A 17,822-nucleotide genomic window follows, 5' to 3' on the forward strand; every position below is an offset into this window, starting at 1 on the left:
AGTAGGAATCATATCAGTTGCTTACATTGGGATCTTGAAATGCTTGTTGTTACTTAATTGAATAGCAGTCTAATGGCTTCCATAATTACATGTCCAGTGTCAATAAGCACAACTGTCTTTTACGTATCAGCCATGTATTTGTAAGATTTTGTGTGTGTGTGTTTCTTGCCAAGAATATTTTTGTTTTTAAATAACACTTTCAAAAATTCTTAATTGTAAATGTACTGTATCTTTTAAGTGCCTGATGTACCAGAGAGGGCTATCATTGAAGAAAGAGTACCAATTTATCCTCCTAAAAAAGTGGCAAGACCACCAGCCAAAGGTATACTGGATAGAGTATTGAAATACGGTATAAATGTTTTTTGTGTCTTGTATGTTCCATGTACAGTGAATACTGATTTGTTTCCTGTGGAATGTTCTTCCTTTTGTTTAATTCTTATTTGACAATGCCTTGTAATCCTTATTATTTGTAAGAGCTATGTGCTAAATTTTAAGATTCTTTTAATTGATATCTTTTTAAGTGCCTGAAGTACGCAAGACAGTTGTCCGAAAAGAAAAAGAGTATGTTGAAGTTCCTCACTATAAAGAGGAAGAAGAGGTTCCAAAATATGAAGAGGAAGAAGCCATCAGATATGAGAAGGAGGTAATCCATTACAAGGAGGAAGTCCACCATTATGAAGAAGTTAGTCACTATGAGGAGGAAGTTCCTCAGTATGAAGAGGAAGAAGTCACCCGTTATGAAGAAGAAGCTGCTTATTATGAAGAGGAAGTTCAGGAATATGAGGAGGAAGAGTCAGAAATTCCCCAGTATGAAGAGGAGGCTCCCCCACCAGTTAGAGGTATACTTAAATTTTAGGATTTGTATGAGACAAAGTAGTATCTTTTCATTCTGTTAATATACCAAAGTATCTTTTCATTCTGTTAATATACCAAAGTTTTGCTTTAATATGTTCCAGTGTGCTTTACAGTGTGCCTTTTTTTCAAGATGTTTAATGATTAGTATATAGTGTGGAAAACATGTGATGGCTGTATGTCTACTCTTTACTACTACCTCTATAAATTTAAATGTTCCATTTCATACATGTTCATTCCTCTTTCATATGAAGTCTGTATAACCCACTAAGAAAATTTAACTAAGCTTTACTTCATCCTCATCTAGGGTGCAATTTTGCCATCAGATTGTGCTTGAAATACCTAGAAATATTTATGAGAATTCTGTAATCACAGACAAAAAATATGTTTATCTAGAAAATAGGTAGGATACTTGAAAAGAAGCAATTTAGGAACACAAGTCGCATTGCCGTCCTCTCAGAAACCTTTGAAAACCTCATAGTTATTGTTTGTTTATTTTTTGAAGGGAATAATATATGTTCATAGAAAGCAAAGATAGAAAAGTTCTATTAAATTGCCATATTTAAATATTCTTAGTTTTAGGTATTTTCCTTAGGAATAATTTTTATGGTACTAGTGTAAATTTTCAACATTGTACAGGATGAACGCAGTATTCACTACTTAGAGAGGACAGCTAGGTCACACCAAGATCTTGGTAATAAACCCTTTCTACATGGTAATATAAAGATATAGACTAATGATATCTGATTTTCCAAAATTATGTAATCATTTAAGGGTTCTTAAAAATGCATATTTTCCAGTCCTGATTCAAATCATTCCTCAGTGTCTCTTCCCCAAAAAGAAGTTCAGAATTTCTTTTGACTAATTAATGGATGCCAAAACAATATTTAATATTGTTTGCAGTAGAATTTTGACATATTGATTAGCACAATTTTCCTAGTGTGGAAAAGGCCAGGCTGTAGACTGCAAAAGCCAGGTTAATCCTGAACAGGAAGATTAGGATTAGCTAAAATTTCCTTTGACTCTATTGTAGTAGTTAAGTGTAATTCGTATGTGCTCCAAACTTTCTTCAGTATGCTCAGAGCCACTGGGATTACTCTCCTGTCATCATAAAACTTGTATGCATATTTCTGGGTTTTGGAGTACAAAAACCATTAAGATACATTTTAGTTGAAACCTTTGCCTCACTGTAGTTAAAGGGAAAATCCGTTGATTTCAGCAGTCAGGATTTTCTTTTTTCATTGAAGTAAACCACTAGTAAACATTGCCGTTACCTAACAAATTGTGGTATAAACTGCTGGGTACTTATAATGTGTCCATAGTTCTGTGTTTGAAGTAAACCAACTGATAAAATTGATGTGCTTGCTTTCTACATGTAGAAAGCACTTGGAAATTTCTCAGGAAGAAAATGTAATCAGCACTGTATATTCACTACATATACAAAATTGGCTTATCCAACATGATCAGGTGCAACGTATTACATGTCTGAGAAATGTTAGGGGAAAATACGGAGAAGTAGTAAAACTACTAAATATCTAATACAGCAATTAAATAGTTGTTTCTTACACTGTTTGTAATAAACATCCAAAAATTGGAGGAGAAAATAAAATAGTATTTTTGCAATTTTCTCCACCATGATGCTTCTTAATCTTCCTTAATAGCTACTTCTAAAAAGTCAAACTCTGTCTTAACTCAATCTTTTGATCAGCAAATAAGGCCCTGAAATTAAAAACATTTTTATTGATGGCCTCAATGGCTGAGCAGCGAGAGTGGACATAATAGCAGTTAGTATAACCTGTTTGCTATTTTGTCTTTATGATCAAACTATGTTAAATCATATCTGTATGTTTTGAGTATGTATTTGTGATGCTTGTGAAGTTCCTGTTGTTTTAAAAGTAAATACCTAAAATATTAATGGTATCTTTCAAGTGCCTGAGGTTCCCAAGAAGCCTATTCCAGAGGAAAAAGCACCTATTCTGAAGAAAAAAGAAGCTCCTCCAGCAAAAGGTATATATTGTGTCTTTATGTTAGCAGACTTCCTCTGAATATGTAATTCACAGTATTTTTCAGATGCCTTACTTGACCATTATTTTTTTCTGTTCTTTTTGGAGGGGTGTCTTCATATGAAATGTTTGTGCCATTATCTTTTTAGTTTCATTTCTGTTTTGAATAGTTTGTGGATTATTTTCTAACCAAAATAATGTTTTTGAAGTGCCTGAGGTGCCAAAGAAACCTGTACCTGAAAAGAAAGTCCAAGTGCCAAAGAAGGAAGCTCCCCCAGCTAAAGGTATATTAACTTGTACTTAACTATGATCAGAAGGGTTTTCTAGACTTCATTTATCTTCTTGCTTGTGTTAAACACTAGAATAGTTAAAGACTGTTGCTCTTAAGAGTTGTGGTTCTTTGTGTTTGTGTTCAATTGTTTAGTGTCACTGGCTTGTGTGTCATAGTGTTTTACAGTCTTATGCCAGGCTCAATTTACAATAATATCTTACTAAGTTCCAGACGTGCCGAAGAAACCTGTGCCGGAAGAGAAGGTTCCTGTTCCTGCACCAAAAAAGAAGGAAGTTCCACCTGTCAAAGGTATATCAGGCCTTGGTTGGATGTGTTAAAAAAAAAAAAAAAAATTAAAAATCGGTGTTTGTTCACCTTTCCTCTTTAATGTAATGTAGAGTGAAGAGAGTTTTCTATTCTTGACAGTTCTTGTCATTCCACTTTATTGATTCTATAATTGTTCTTTACCTTATGGTTCAAAAATAAAATTCTTAAACTACAATAATATTTTTAAAGTGCCTGAAGTACCAAAGAAACCTGTGCCAGAAGAGAAGGTACTTGTCCCAGTGCGTAAAAAAGTAGAAGAACCTCCACCAGCCAAAGGTACACCAGTTGCTGGTTCAACTGCATAATTCTAGTTTTGTTTCTTCAGCTTTAGAAGACTGCAAGTAACAATCCCATTCCTTATCCTAGCATGTTTGATACAGAACCACTCACTGACCTATGTTTGATCAGAACACAGTGTTGTGGCTCTTTCTGTTAGTCACAGGTGCTATGCTTATTCTACACTTCAAAAATTTCTATGTTTCTGTCTTGTATTGTCTTTCTCTTTTGAATCTTATATATCTAAATTATTTAAAATTACTTGCTGTTTCAAAAACAGATGCTCCAAATGATAAACAATGTACCTAAACAGCCAGACTTCCCCCTTAGCCTTACTATGCCAGTTTGTAATGCTGTAGTCTGTATGTTTGTAAGTTTACATCTGTGCATAAATCTGTGGATAAAATCAATGTTATATTTCATACACAAATTTTACCGTATTTGTGTAGTTATCTTAATATCAGTTATACAGTTCGCACTTTACTATGTTTTATGTTACATTGAAAATTAATTTCTTAAACAAAAATGGCTTTAAAGTACCTGAAGTGCCCAAGAAAGTTCCAGAAAAGTACCTGTCCCTGTACATAAAAAGCCAGAACCTCCACCAACCAAAGCTATCTCTTCTTATAACTGAACATGTGGATGATGCTTCTTACTGTTTCTGTACATTTGTTATTAGAATTTAACTGAAGTATCATAGCAGTTTGTGACAAAGGTACTTGCTGATTCATACTCTTAGCTTCTGTGTAAGATGTCTCTCAGTTTCTGATGTTGTGTCTAAGTTTTCTACAATTAAATACTGTCTTTGAAGTGCCAGAAATACCAAAACCTCGCCGTGAAGAGGTACCTATTTTTGCTCCTGAAGAAGAAGAAGAAGAGGAAGAGGAAGCTGTTCCAGAGATACCACCAAAAGGTACACCATTCCTTCTTGAAAATTATTAGAGAGCTTTGTTCAGTTCATTTAAAGATCTTCATCTCTATTGATTGTTTTAAGCTGGATGTAAACCTTCATTATCCTTCTGAGGGGAGTTTTCTTATTATTGGTCTTTGTGAATTTGTTCTGTGGTTTCAGTAGCTTTGATGCTCTAAAAGTAATTGAACATTTCTTATCAAAACAATATCTTTAAAGTGCCAGAGGTGCCCAAGAGAGCTGTCCCAGAAGAAAAAGTACCTGTTGCAGTTCCTAAAGTAAAGAAAATTCCACCAGTTAAAGGTATATCACATCGTGGTGTATGCAGATAATTCCTCTCCCTTACATTTTCATATCTCAGTGGAACCTCATTTTAAAAATAAATTTGTACTCATGTAAAGTCAGATCCTTGGTTATAGCACCCTGCTGCTCCCCTGTAGTGCTAGGTCTCAGGCAGGGCTTGATTGTCTATTTTGTTATTGACTTCAGTGGGCTGAGAATCAGGCCTTGAATGATCTGCTTGTTTTCCATTTTAAGTGATTGCTGTGAATTAAGTAATTCATTGTAATATCATTATTCAGAACTAATGTTTACATTTAAAATTTGTTTAAACAAATACCTGGAATAATATTTTATGGGCCTTTACCTGGAAATTCTTCAATTCAGGGAGATCATTCTGACTTGTACTTTCAAAGTATGCTAAAATCTCAAGACTTTAAGCTAAACTTATATAAAAATAGCATCAAATCACAACTGACCATACAAATAACCAGAAGATATACCCTAAATATAGTATTCGAAGTGGAGACAGACTACTGCAGAGGCCACCCTTTGGTGCTGAGCAAATTCTACCTCAGCAGCTGAGTTTTTTAGAAAAAAATTGAAAAGCAGACACTGGAAGATTTTTATGTAAAAAATTAGATTCTAATAATCTTCTACAACCTCTCATTTGTGGCATACCTTGCTAATATCTTTCATTGGAAATGATGCTGTGTAATTAAGAATTGGGTAAAAGAGCTAATCCTCATGTAATCCTTATAACCCAATTGCACCTTGCTGCTTTCAGGAAGTGAAAAATAACTAATAGAGTTTCCCTTATCTTTATTGCTATAGTTACTTTAAAGTTGGTGTCCTTGTGTTTTATGTTATGAATTTCTCTTTGTGATGTTCTGAAAGTAAATTTCTTAAAATAATCTTTGAAGTGCCTGAGGTGGCAAAGAAAATTGTGCCTGAAGAAAAGGTTCCCATTTTTGTTCCTGAGGAAGAAGGAGAGGAAACTATTCCAGAGGAAACTATGCCAGCAAAAGGTATACAATCTTTTCTTGCAAGTTACTCATGAGATCTTTTTGGTTCATTAAAATTCATCTTTATTTCTTGTTCTAAGTTGTGTGTAAATCTTAATGATCTTTTTGGGGAGCTTGTGATCTTGTTTCATGTTTTTTCATGTTTTTAATGCTCTGAAAGTAATTTTAAAATGTGTTTGCAAAATAATATCTTTAAAGAGCCAGAGATTCCTAAGAAACCTGTCCCAAAAGAAAAAATACCTGTACGCACTCCTGAGAAACTGGAGCTTCCTCCAGCAAAAGGTACATAAATTAATACCTAGGAAAACAATGTGTTGTTATTCTCATTCAGTGTCTCTATTTTATTTTGTTTGTACTTATGTTAGTTTTGTGTCCCTGCTGTCTTTCTGTATTGATGTCTTAGAGTGCCTGTCAAATTCCTAGTGAAAAATAAGTTCTGAAATTATATAACTTGTTCAAGAACTCTGCCTATGGATATAAAGTGTGGTTTGTTCTTATTTCTGTTTCATCTTTAAAATATTTAAAATATATTCTGCAGATCAGTTATTATTTCATTGTGTCTGTTTGTATGTTTTCTGTTGTCTTTCTCATACTACTGGTGGATGACATTCTTAAAATAAAATAATGTCTTTAAAGTGCCCAAGATGCCTAAGAAACCTGTTCCTGAAGAGGAAGCACCTCTTCCTAAAAAGGTGCCAGCTCCACCAGCCAAAGGTACTGCAGTTTGTAAATGCTATTATCATTAATAGATAACATTCTTCATACAAGTTGAGTTTAGCAAGGAACATTTTAGTATGTCTGTCTCATATTATATTTGTCACTATACTATTTGTTTGTCTGTAAGTTTCTGTTCTGCTGTTTGTAAGCTTCTGGGTTTGTGTCTATTTAAAAACTGTTCAAAATAACACTGAAGTTAGGTCCTATCTTTAAAGTACCCAAGATGCCTAAAAAGGTTGCTCCTGAAGAGAAGGTACCTGTTGCCCCCCCTGAAAAAGTGGAGGTTCCAGCTACAAAAGGTATATGTACTCTTGATTATAATTAATATTTGTGCTAAAAATACTCTTGACCTTCTTCTTTCTAACTTTTGTCTTTGTTGTATGAGATTTCTGCTTGAATTGATGTTAAAACTCTTCATTATCAATGTTCGCATTGTAGAACCATAAAGCTCTGTTTTGTGTACTTTTTAACTTATACTGCTTTAAGGTGTTTTTTAAAAAAAATTCCTAAAAGAAATCCATATCTTTAAAGTCCCTGAGGTGCATAAAAGAGCTGTTGCAGAAGAGAAAGTGCCAACTGTTGTGCCCAAACCCAAAGAACCAACACCAACTAAAGGTACAGATGTATTTCTTCTTATTCCTCCCAAATATTTGTTTTTCCTCCTCATTCCTAAAATCCTTTGTAATATATATACTGTTTCAGGAGCATGTTCTTATATTTTAATGTAACTTATGCTTATGGTTATCATCTACCTTTTCTGGTTTATGTGGATCATCTTGACTAACTGTAAAAAAAAGAAACTAAATCATTGTAAGGTAATAACAATAATACTGTTTCTAAAGTGCCTGAAGTATCCAAGAAACTTGCCCAGAAAGAAAAAGTCCCTGCTCCTGTAGTGGAGAAGTATGAGTATGCATATGAAGAGTATGAGAAGTACGAGATATACGAAAGTATTGAAGAGTTTGAGAAGGTTCAGGAAACTGAAGAAATTGAGGCATATGAGGAACCTGAAGAACCTGAAAAATATAAGGAGATTCAGGAACAGGAATATGAAGAGGAGGCTGAGGAGAAAGAAGATGTCTATGAAAAGTATGAGTTAAAGGAGAAGGAAGAGATCTATGAAAAATATGAGGAAGTTTACGAAATCCAACCAGCTATAGGTACATCAAGTCATGTTTTCTTCATTCTTATAGTTTGTTGAGTTCCCAGCTACTGCTTAAGCCTCCTTAGGGTGTTTATTTATATTTTTCCCCGTTTGTAGTCCTATGTGTGTCTGTTGCTGGTAATGATAAATCCATTCAAAGATTGTTTCTCTCCTACTCCTTCCTAAGGAATTCTTCCCTTCAGAGTGGAATGGGAGGACTCCCCATCTGACTGCTGAAGAGTGAGCTAGTGTAGATATGACACGAGCAAACTAAATGATAATTTTCTGATGCAGTTCAGCTTCAACATGTATCAAATATTTTTATGTGTCAATATTAGTTTCTTTTGCCCAGTTCAGCTCCTGTGAGTTACAGAGATGTTAAAACTCTTTTAGAACCGTCCTTGTCATCATTTAAATTTATGATCATAGGATCCCTCATGCTAAACAGAAAGTGCATCTAAAATGTACCAGAAAGATGTACACCGATATTCCTTAGCTTTCATTGCTCAAGAACTCTGAGATGAGTGGTTGCTCAGTTGTCTCTGCATAATTGATGAGATGGTTACTCTACAAATGAGTGATTTCTCTGCTTGCTGTCTTTGTATCTGTGGTAATTCCCCATAAATAACTTAAAATCCATAATGAAATATTTTTTAAAGTGCCTGAGGTGCCTAAAAGACCCCTGCCGGAAGAAAAAGTACCTGTTCCTGTTCCTAAAAAAGAAGCTCCGCCAACTAAAGGTACATTAGCTATTAGATAAATTTAAAAACATAGCTTTCTGCCCAAAGTCTCTGAATCCCCAAATCCATTAATTTACCTATTCTGATCTGACTGCTAGACCCTTAACTTTCTTTCACAGTACAGTCAAAGACAGGGATTAAGTTACTAAAAAAATATTTCTTTAACAAATCAAAACTGAGACTAATTCTTTTCTGAGGACAAAGGAAGTGTAGGCAGGACCTTCAAGATTTAATTATACGTGACATTTTATAGATAATCATTGAAAACAAGCAGATGAATAAATTAATAAAAGTCTGTTGAGCTATAGCACCATATCAGTGAAACTAGTTTCCTACAGAATCCTAAAAACCTAGGACCTTCTTCTACCTAATCATGTGCTGGAGTGCATACAATCTTAATAGGTGTCCTCTGTATCGGGCTCTACAAAAGTGTCATGAATAGCAGTTGTCAGTGGATGCTAGTAGAGTTTCTGTACCAGTCTGGAGCTCTGTAATTTTCTGTTCAGAGAACTTAATTTGCCAGAAATTCATTTTGTGCTATCTTTTATAGCTGTTTCTCATACAAATTATCAAAATGAAATCAGTGGGAAAGGGGTCTTTTTTTTGCATAAAGGCTGGGAGTTAGTTGATAGAAAATTAAAACCTTACCATATTCTCAGCTGGTATTAATTAGAGCTGATCGTTCATGAAACCTAATTGCTAAGGCTTATACTAGTCAAAAAATCATCCAACAAGAGCAGTGTTTTTCATTCAGTGAATACTGAAGACTCGAGCTATGTGAATTCAAGCAAAATAGTCTGGATGGGTGGCCTGCAAGGTCACCACTCAATAGCAACTGAGGACACTGTATTTTGTAGTTTTCTAGATTTTCTCTTTGCATTGTTTGCCTTTTGTTTAACTTTTATTCTTACATAATATTCATACTGCAAAAGTTCTTAAAAAACTACCAATGTCTTTAAAGTGCCAGCGGTGCCAAAGAAACCTGTTCCAAAAGAAAAAGTACTACCTGCTGCTCCTAAAAAGGAAATTACTCCACCAGCTAAAGGTATACTTCATCTGCATTGTCCTCATGAATCATGAATTCTTATTTCAGTCTTTTGTCTTCACTATTTGTTGAGAAGTTTTATGTCCCCACAGTGTTGTGGGGTTTTTTTTCAAATGTTTGTGATTGAGTCTTTTTTGCCTGTTGGTTTCAAGTAATTCGTTGAAAATATGTGAGAGTCACTTTAAAAAAAATGTGTGTTCTGTCATTAAGCTACACATGAAAGCAATTCAGAAAGAAAGAATATTTTTATTTCTTCTGAAAAAGAAGGAGATTCCACCATCCAAATGTATGACCATCTTTCAAGAATATTTTTTTACTGTTATTCTTCTGTCTAATCTTCAAAATTAACATAGATGTTCTTTCAGGAAGTATTTAATCCTTTGTTGTTTCATGAATCTTCCTTGTTATGTTTGCTCTTCTTCTTTCTAACCTCCTCCAAATAACTTTGAAAGCCCTAAAAGTAAATTATACCTTAAAGGGCCAGCTGTTCTCAAAAGAACTGTCCCTGAAGAAAAGAAACCTACACATACACCTGAAATAGGAGTCCCACCAATGAAAGGTAAAGGAACCTTTGATATAACATTTTATGGAAAGGAAATATTTGTGTTGTTTTTCCCAAATAGCATCTTCTAAAATGATCCTCATGTTCTTTGCACCCTGGCAAGAGTCTCTAGCTCTAAGTGCATATTCAGTACCCAGTGATAAATTGAAAACTCTGAGGTAAACATTTCAGATATGTGCTATGTATGTGCTAAAGAGTAAATACATTGATTTATGAATGAAAACATGCTGAGGAGGTATCACTACTTATGCTACCAGTATGTAAACCTTCAGTGCTTTTATATTTGTAATATAGTTGTGAATTTAGTTTAAACAGGGGGGGTTGAAACCAATACATTGATCATGACACTGGTGGAGAAGTAATAAGGCAAAAGCTAGTAAGATAAAACCATTAAAACTGTTACACATATCGGAAGGAAAAACATGATGATACAGTGGGAAAAGAAATGGCTTATGCTCTTTGAGAGCAGAAACTATAAATTTCTTCACATAATTAATTGTTCCAGCAAGACATGTCTAGAACTCTATATTTCATTCACAAAAAGGCACAGTATTTGGGACCTTAAAAGAACTTAGTTTTCTGCATTTATTTATTTATATTGAATTTTAAAAGTTGAAAATTATTTTGAGGTTACTAAAAGAAAGCTAATCAATATCTTTGAAGTTCCCGAGTTTCATAAGAGAGCTGTCCTTGAAGATAAAGTACCCACCGTTATTCCTAGAGAAGAGGAACCTCCTTTGTATGAAGGTACATCAATGACACCTCTACCAAGCAGTAAATTGCAGAGAGTATATCCATTCATGCTCTAGATTGTTCTGTAAAATATGAGACATTTTCAATTATTTTTTTAATTATTTAAAAGCAACTTCCATCCATGTCTTTGAGACCCTCTCTCCCCCCAAATTTGGTTATAATTTAGCATTTTTAAAGTGTTTTTTTCTTCTCTAATAATGGGAGAAAGAAACATAAATAAAAGAGAAACTAAGTTTCTGGTCCAGGAAAGCACTTCAGCCACATTTGACCAAAGAAATGAACTTAAGTAGACACTGGTTTGAGAGCCATCCTGCGTAACATTTAATTTTTGAGCTGGGATATAGGTGGTTAATGCCAGATGAGGACGTGAAATTCAGTTACAATTTCTATCTAATACACAGAAATTAGTAACTAGAAAATAAAATGAACTATTTCTGTAAACTTGTATTTTACTAATTGGGAAGGGTCGTTTCTAGCAATAGTAGGTAAATGATTAGGCTGAAATGAGATACTTAAATAATTTCTGTTTAAACAGCTCTTTGTCCATACACATGTCTGCATTTTTGCATTATAAGTTGTCTTTCTAATCTTGTCTTGCAAATAATATTAAAATATGTAAAATAAACTAATATCTTTAAAGAGCCTGAAGTTTACGGAGAAGTTCCAACAGAAGAAAAACTCCCTGTTATTATTCCTAGTGAACCAGAAGCTCCAGCAGCTAAAGGTACACCAATTATTCAAGCAATCTATAAATCAACACGTTCCCTACAAATTAGTTACTCATCTTCATCATTCCACCCATGTGCTAATCTGTTATTTAATGTGTTCATTCTAACGTTTCCTTAGATGCTATGTGTCTGTCATTGTTTCTTTGTTACCTACGTTTTGTATATTGTAATGTTCTTTAAAAATTGTAATATCTTTGAAGTACCTGCAGTAACAAAGAAAACTGTCCCACTGAAGAAAATACCTGTTGCTGTACCTGCAGAAGAAGCTCCTCCAGCTAAAGGTACATGACCTCCAAATGGATTTTCTCTAGCCTCTTTCAAAAGTGAAGTACCAAGTGAGAAACTCAACATGCTTGTTTTTCTTGAACAACATGACTAGATGCTATACACACTGTTTTCTTCCATATGATCTCTTGTTGCAAGAGTAAATTTTGTCTGTTTGTTTGTCTGTTTTTATCTTAGAAAGAGAGCATGCATACAAGGAAAACAGAGATTAAAAACATAATCATTTTGTAACCATTTACAAAGAATTGAAAAAACATTTCAGCATCTTTCTTCATATGTTAAACTAATGAACAGTTATTAAGACAGAATAATTCATCTTTCAGGAAAACAAATTTAAGGAACTTTTTCTATACATTCTTATTTTTGTTTTGTATTAGCAGCTGCTCAAACAGATTGATACATTCTGCATCAAGAATTTAAAGTTTTAAAAGACAAAATTAGACAATTACAAAGAAATTTAGTAGACAGGAAATTCATAGCAGGGCCAGCGATTAGCCTTACATTTTTTTGACTTCTTGTCTCATGTTCTATTTCCCAAAATACTTTCTCTGACAATATATTAAAAAAAATAAATCGAAAAGGTTGCGGCAGAAGATTGTTTACAGAAGCACTCTTTGCAGTCATGTCAGGGACTTTAATAAATTCAAGATTAAAGTAAGACTTTAAATGAGGACAAAATACAAAGCCACAAAAATTTCTTCATAGAAACATAGTTTTGTAATAAAATTCCAGAGCTGAAGAACTCTATAGATGTATGAAACATAATATTTAGTTAATTTAGTTATTTAGTTAAGCACTGGAGTTTTGCCTTGCTTTTATTGGTAATTTTGAAATTAAAAAAGAATAAAACCCTTTAAATTGCCGAAATTCCTTAAGATTGTTTGATAAGAAAAAAAAGAGCCTAACTACTATCTTTTCAGAGAAGAGCAAATTCAGACCTGTAAGTGCTAGGAGTTAGAAAAACAGTGAACTCCAGAAAGTGAAGTTGTTGAGTTGTATTCACAGGTTAATACCATATATTTTCATATTGTTCTAGTATAAATTTTTATTGTTTTAAAAAACTGTACTACTTATTTCCCAGTGCAAATTTCTAAAATAAACCCATATTTTTTAAGTTCCTGAAGTACCAAAGAAAGCTGTCCGCAAAGAAAAAATACCTCCTGCTCTACCTAAAGAAGAAGCTTCACACCTTAAAGGTACAAGAAATTTTGAGTAGGATTTGAAGGATAATTATTTTTTTTCATATATAAATCTTCAACTATTTTGAGCACATTCTGTCTACCATAAACTAGAGTTTAGTTAGCAGCTTGGTTAGCTGCAACAGTATAAAATTAATTGAAAAAAAATAAAAATTATATAACCTGTAGTTGTTCTTAAGGAGAAAACTAGCTTTATGTGAAAAAGAGACAATTGCAAGTGACCCTGCTACTTGAGATCAGTCCAGGGTGGGGGAAATGAAAAAAAAAAAAAAAGAAAAAGTGATAGAGCTTAGATAGACAGAGCCTATCTCTTTGCACTCAGTTGAAGTAACTCAGTTTAGGACATATCACACATCTTTCTTCTGGCAAGTTGCAGAGGTCAGATCAGGGTAGAATATGAGATTTTTTTCTTCCCTCATTTGAAAGAATCCTAATTTTGAGAGTTGATATAAAATAGACCTGTGTATCTTAAGATGAGCTTGAATATTTGATTCTATTTGTTCTTTATCTTTCACATTGTCTTGTTTTCTGAAGATATTCTAAGTTAATTTAAGTATTTAAACTAATATCTTTCAAGTACATGAAGTTTATGAGGAGATGCACATAGAAGAAGAAATTTCTACTGTTTATAGAAAAGAGGAGGCTCCAGCATCTAGAGGTATACATCTTCTTCATCATCTCTTCCTGCAATTTGCAAAGTCATGAACTCCAGGAAAATTAAATTATTCATGCTCATGGTTTAGTTCTTGTTCAATGTAATTAATATTTGTGTTCATTCTTTTAGTACCTTACTTACGTTACAAATGGGATTTTTTAATGACTTGTCTTTCTATTCTCTAAGGTACTTTGATAGCCTAATAGAACTGAAGTCTTTTGCTGATAACATATTTTCTGTTTCTTACATTGTTTCTGATTTAATGTCATGGTCAACTTGTGTCAGATTTGTGGCATTTATGTTGTATATGTCCCTTTTCCTGTTTCTCAACTTGTCTTTAAGTCATAAAATTAAAATTAAAATCAATAAATATCTTTCAAGTGCCTGAATTACCCAAGAAAATTGTTCCTGAAGAGAAACCTGTCCCTCTGCCTAAAAAGCCAGAAACACCACCTGCCAAAGGTATACGTCAACATATCCTTTCCTTCTCCTTTTCTTCCAAGTTTCTTCTGCCCCTTGTTTTGTTGTTGTCAAGTAATTAAAAATTAGTTGAGTTTGTTTCTTCTACTCAAGAGTAATCCATTGTGACGGCACAAAAATTATATCAGAAACTAGTCAAAGGGACTAAAAATAACAAAAACTCTAGCTGAATCAACATGCAGTGAGATTTACAGAACAAACATTTTAACTTCATGGGTGTTTATAGGTACTGTAAACAGCCTCAGAAATTCTATCAATACTCAAGCAAGAAGTATATACACTTGCTCTTTCACATTGCTCATGTTAAACTTAGAGATCAATTGATTTAATTTTGAATGGAAATAGCATTAAGTACAGAAACCAGTTGTAACAATTCATTCAGATATTTTAGAAGTCTGTCTGAACTAACAGTTTGCAGGGCATGTCACCACTGCATGAAAAAAGATCCTCAGCAAAGTCACTTCAAACTGTTATTTGCCAGAGGGATAGAATCACAGAGGCTTTTCAGGACATGTAACTGTTGTCACAGTATCCTTATACATCTACTTGTTTTGTGTTATTTCTCTGTATTGCATGTTTTATTTTCGTAATTCTTAAAAGTACACTAATATCTTTAAAGTGTCCAAAGTACCTAAGAAATCTGTCTTAAAAGAGAAAGAAAATGTTGCTGTGCCTAAAAAGCCAACAGTAACACCACCTAAAGGTTGTATGTCAATAATGGTGACTCTCTGAGGAGATTTCTCTTTGTCTTGGGCAGTAGGGTTTACAGTAAAAGAAAAAAAATACCCTTTATTTGTAATTTATAAAAAAATCCTAGTAGTATGTAATAGTATACAACATCTTTTGCATGACATATCTCTTTTTATATCTGATCTTTCTCATATGCTTCTTGTGAGACTCTTCTTAATAGTTTATATATTTTAAAATGCCTTAAATATAACAAAAATGAATGCTGTTTTTTTTAAAGTGCCAGAGGTGCCCAAGAAAATTCCAGAAGAGAAAGTACCCATTGCTGTGCCTAGAAAACCAGAACCAACACCAGCCAAAGGTATGTTGCACTACAGATAACTAAAATTTGGAAGAGAAAAAAACCCTCTGCCTTGATTGTGCACATTAGTTTTTTGATTGTTTGTTTGTGTTGTCCTATTACTTTTATTTTCTGTGCCCACAGTTCTATATATGCTACTGTTCTGAAAATTCATCTTTTTGAATTATAGCTGTAATCAGTATACCAGTGTGTTAGAAATACTGTTGTATTTCTGGTGGAGATGAGACTGGTACTTGAGAACCACAACAGAAATCTTAAAGAGGAAACAGGGCTTCTGTGATCTGAAATTCTCCCAAGTGACAGTGAAAAATTAGCCCCAAAAGAGAATTTCATAATTTCAAAGTATAGAATAAGTGATACAGATGTCTAACACAGGAGAAACCCCCTCCCCCCCATGCATAGATGAAAAATTGATACCAAGAAGTCATTGTGCACAGAAGAAAGTGACAAGGAATACAGAATGGACAATGGCAGCCTTAGTCAAATGGAGATTCGGGAGGTGGTTGAACAAAATGGAAAAATAATGTAATGTAGAAGAAGGAAGTCCAAAAGACTCTGAGGTGTTTCCTCAGACCTTACAGGGACATAAAAGAAACTTAAGTCAATAAACGTGTCAAATCAATGGCCTCATTAAGAATCTCCCTACTTTGCAATTTCTACTGAAAAGCTTTGAACATAGCTGTAAAATTTTGTATAACTGAAAATAATCTCTTTCCTTAAAGTGCCTGAAGCACCCAAGAAAGTAGTTGTAGAAGAGAAAATCAAAGTTGCTGTGCCTAAAAAGCCAGAAGTACCACCAGCTAAAGGTACTTGTCATTAATAAAAGCATGCCAATAATCTGCCTCACTTTCACTGATAAGATCTTTTTGATACTATTTCCCCATCTTTCTATCTCATAAATGGTGATTTTTTTATTTCATTTTTTGGGAGCAGCCTCTTTACTCCTCTCAAACGACTTGATCAAGATTGAGAGCAAAAAGTCTATTTGGTAAAGGGTATTATGTTTAATTGATGTTACCTGGTGTCCTTTTGTTTGTTTCTTTTTCCACTTTAATGCTATTTAAATTTCTTTAAATTCTTAGTATTATCATAATTATTATAGTGCCAGAAGTGCCCAAGAATGTCCCAAATGAGAAAATACCAGTTATGGAGCCTAAAAAACCAGTAGTTCCACCAGCTAAAGGCACTATGACAAAATTAACAGACTCAAAACCTTCACTTTTTTATTGTTTTAACACTAGAGAAAACAGTACCCAAGAACTCTGTTAGAATTTTCTTCTGTTGTCAAAGGTTTTTCAAGTGAACAAATGTGTTGTGTGAAAAAAAATAGATATTGGTGATTAGTGTTCTCACTAATAGTATTCTGCTGTTATGCTTTAATGTTGTTTATGAAATTCTTATAGTAAAAGTTATTAATATTTTTCAAGTGCCTGAGGTACCAAAGAAAGTGGTTCCAGAAGAGGTTTCAGTTAAAGTACCAAAGAAACCAGAACCTCCACCAACTAAAGGTAACTGCTGTACACAAGTAGTGAAAGAAAAACCTTTCATTGTCTAAGGTACCATTTTAACATATTGGTAAATTACTTTTACTCTAAACGTTCTATAAAATATTTTTGTTGTTTAAATTGTTGTTTATGCATCTGTACCTCAATGAGACATCAGAGAGAATTTTCTGTAGGCAAAGAAAAAAGTTGATATTCACATCCAAAACCACAGATGCTTCTGATGTCCAAGTTTTACTTTTTCTTAGTGTCTTAATGCTGCAGACATATGTTTGAATTTCAAACAAATAAAATTAATTACTTTCTTTAAAGTGCCTGAGGTGCCCAAGAAAGTGGTTTCTGAAGAAAAAGTACATATTGAAGTTCCTAAAAAAACAGAAATTCCACCACCTAAAGGTACATGTTCAATACTGATAAAATTGCACAGAAATGTTAATTTGTTTCTCTAAATATTATTATTTTTTTAAGTTTGTGTCATCCTCTTTTTTTATATTCTAATATCTATAAATGTTACAGATTGTGTTGTCTTCTTCACTTGTGAATAGCTCCCAGTAAGCAACAGTGGCTATTAATGGTGTGCATCAAGCAATATGAAAAAAACACAGATTATTTATGAAGTTGGGGGGGGAGGTTCTGGTGTTGTTTGATAATTTTCACCTTGGAGCTATTGTCATCTTTTTAATTCCTATTCTTCAAATTCCTGAAAGTAAAACAAATAAATATCTTTAAAGAACCTGAGGTGCCAAAGAAAGTTGCTCCAGAAAAGAAAATACCTGTGCATAAAATACCAGAACCTGAGGTTGTGCCTAAAGAACCAGAACCTGTGGTTGTCCCAGAACCAGAGGCTGCACCTGAAGAACCAGAACCTCTACCAGAGAAAGGTAAATCTCAACACTAATAAAATAACAAAAGCAATATTTTTTTCTCTTTTCTTAACACTGTGATTTTCCAGGCCTTCTCTTTTCTGAGATACTAAATTACACTTGCTTTACATATCTGCATATGTGTGTGAAACATGCAT

The 17,822-nt window shown here is 33.6% G+C and overlaps 1 protein-coding gene across 2 annotated transcripts in view; it reads left to right on the plus strand.

The window, feature by feature from the left end:
- The window catches only part of LOC142031228 (titin-like), a 244,865-nt gene that overhangs the window by 103,637 nt on the left and 123,406 nt on the right, over positions 1–17,822 (plus strand). For both annotated transcript variants that reach the window (XM_075028344.1, XM_075028345.1), the window contains 28 exons: positions 239–322; positions 522–839; positions 2,782–2,859; positions 3,065–3,139; positions 3,352–3,435; positions 3,643–3,729; positions 4,541–4,642; positions 4,859–4,942; positions 5,842–5,946; positions 6,142–6,225; positions 6,580–6,657; positions 6,876–6,959; positions 7,192–7,275; positions 7,503–7,820; positions 8,464–8,544; positions 9,506–9,589; positions 10,068–10,148; positions 10,815–10,898; positions 11,545–11,628; positions 11,833–11,913; positions 13,033–13,113; positions 13,694–13,774; positions 14,153–14,233; positions 15,219–15,299; positions 16,022–16,105; positions 16,727–16,807; positions 17,114–17,197; positions 17,533–17,682. In XM_075028344.1, coding sequence (XP_074884445.1) covers positions 239–322; positions 522–839; positions 2,782–2,859; positions 3,065–3,139; positions 3,352–3,435; positions 3,643–3,729; positions 4,541–4,642; positions 4,859–4,942; positions 5,842–5,946; positions 6,142–6,225; positions 6,580–6,657; positions 6,876–6,959; positions 7,192–7,275; positions 7,503–7,820; positions 8,464–8,544; positions 9,506–9,589; positions 10,068–10,148; positions 10,815–10,898; positions 11,545–11,628; positions 11,833–11,913; positions 13,033–13,113; positions 13,694–13,774; positions 14,153–14,233; positions 15,219–15,299; positions 16,022–16,105; positions 16,727–16,807; positions 17,114–17,197; positions 17,533–17,682 — 2,883 coding nt within the window. The remainder of the gene's footprint in view (positions 1–238; positions 323–521; positions 840–2,781; positions 2,860–3,064; positions 3,140–3,351; positions 3,436–3,642; positions 3,730–4,540; positions 4,643–4,858; positions 4,943–5,841; positions 5,947–6,141; positions 6,226–6,579; positions 6,658–6,875; positions 6,960–7,191; positions 7,276–7,502; positions 7,821–8,463; positions 8,545–9,505; positions 9,590–10,067; positions 10,149–10,814; positions 10,899–11,544; positions 11,629–11,832; positions 11,914–13,032; positions 13,114–13,693; positions 13,775–14,152; positions 14,234–15,218; positions 15,300–16,021; positions 16,106–16,726; positions 16,808–17,113; positions 17,198–17,532; positions 17,683–17,822) is intronic.

The sequence above is a fragment of the Buteo buteo genome, chromosome 5 (assembly GCF_964188355.1).
Source record: "Buteo buteo chromosome 5, bButBut1.hap1.1, whole genome shotgun sequence".
Lineage (NCBI taxonomy): Eukaryota > Metazoa > Chordata > Aves > Accipitriformes > Accipitridae > Buteo > Buteo buteo.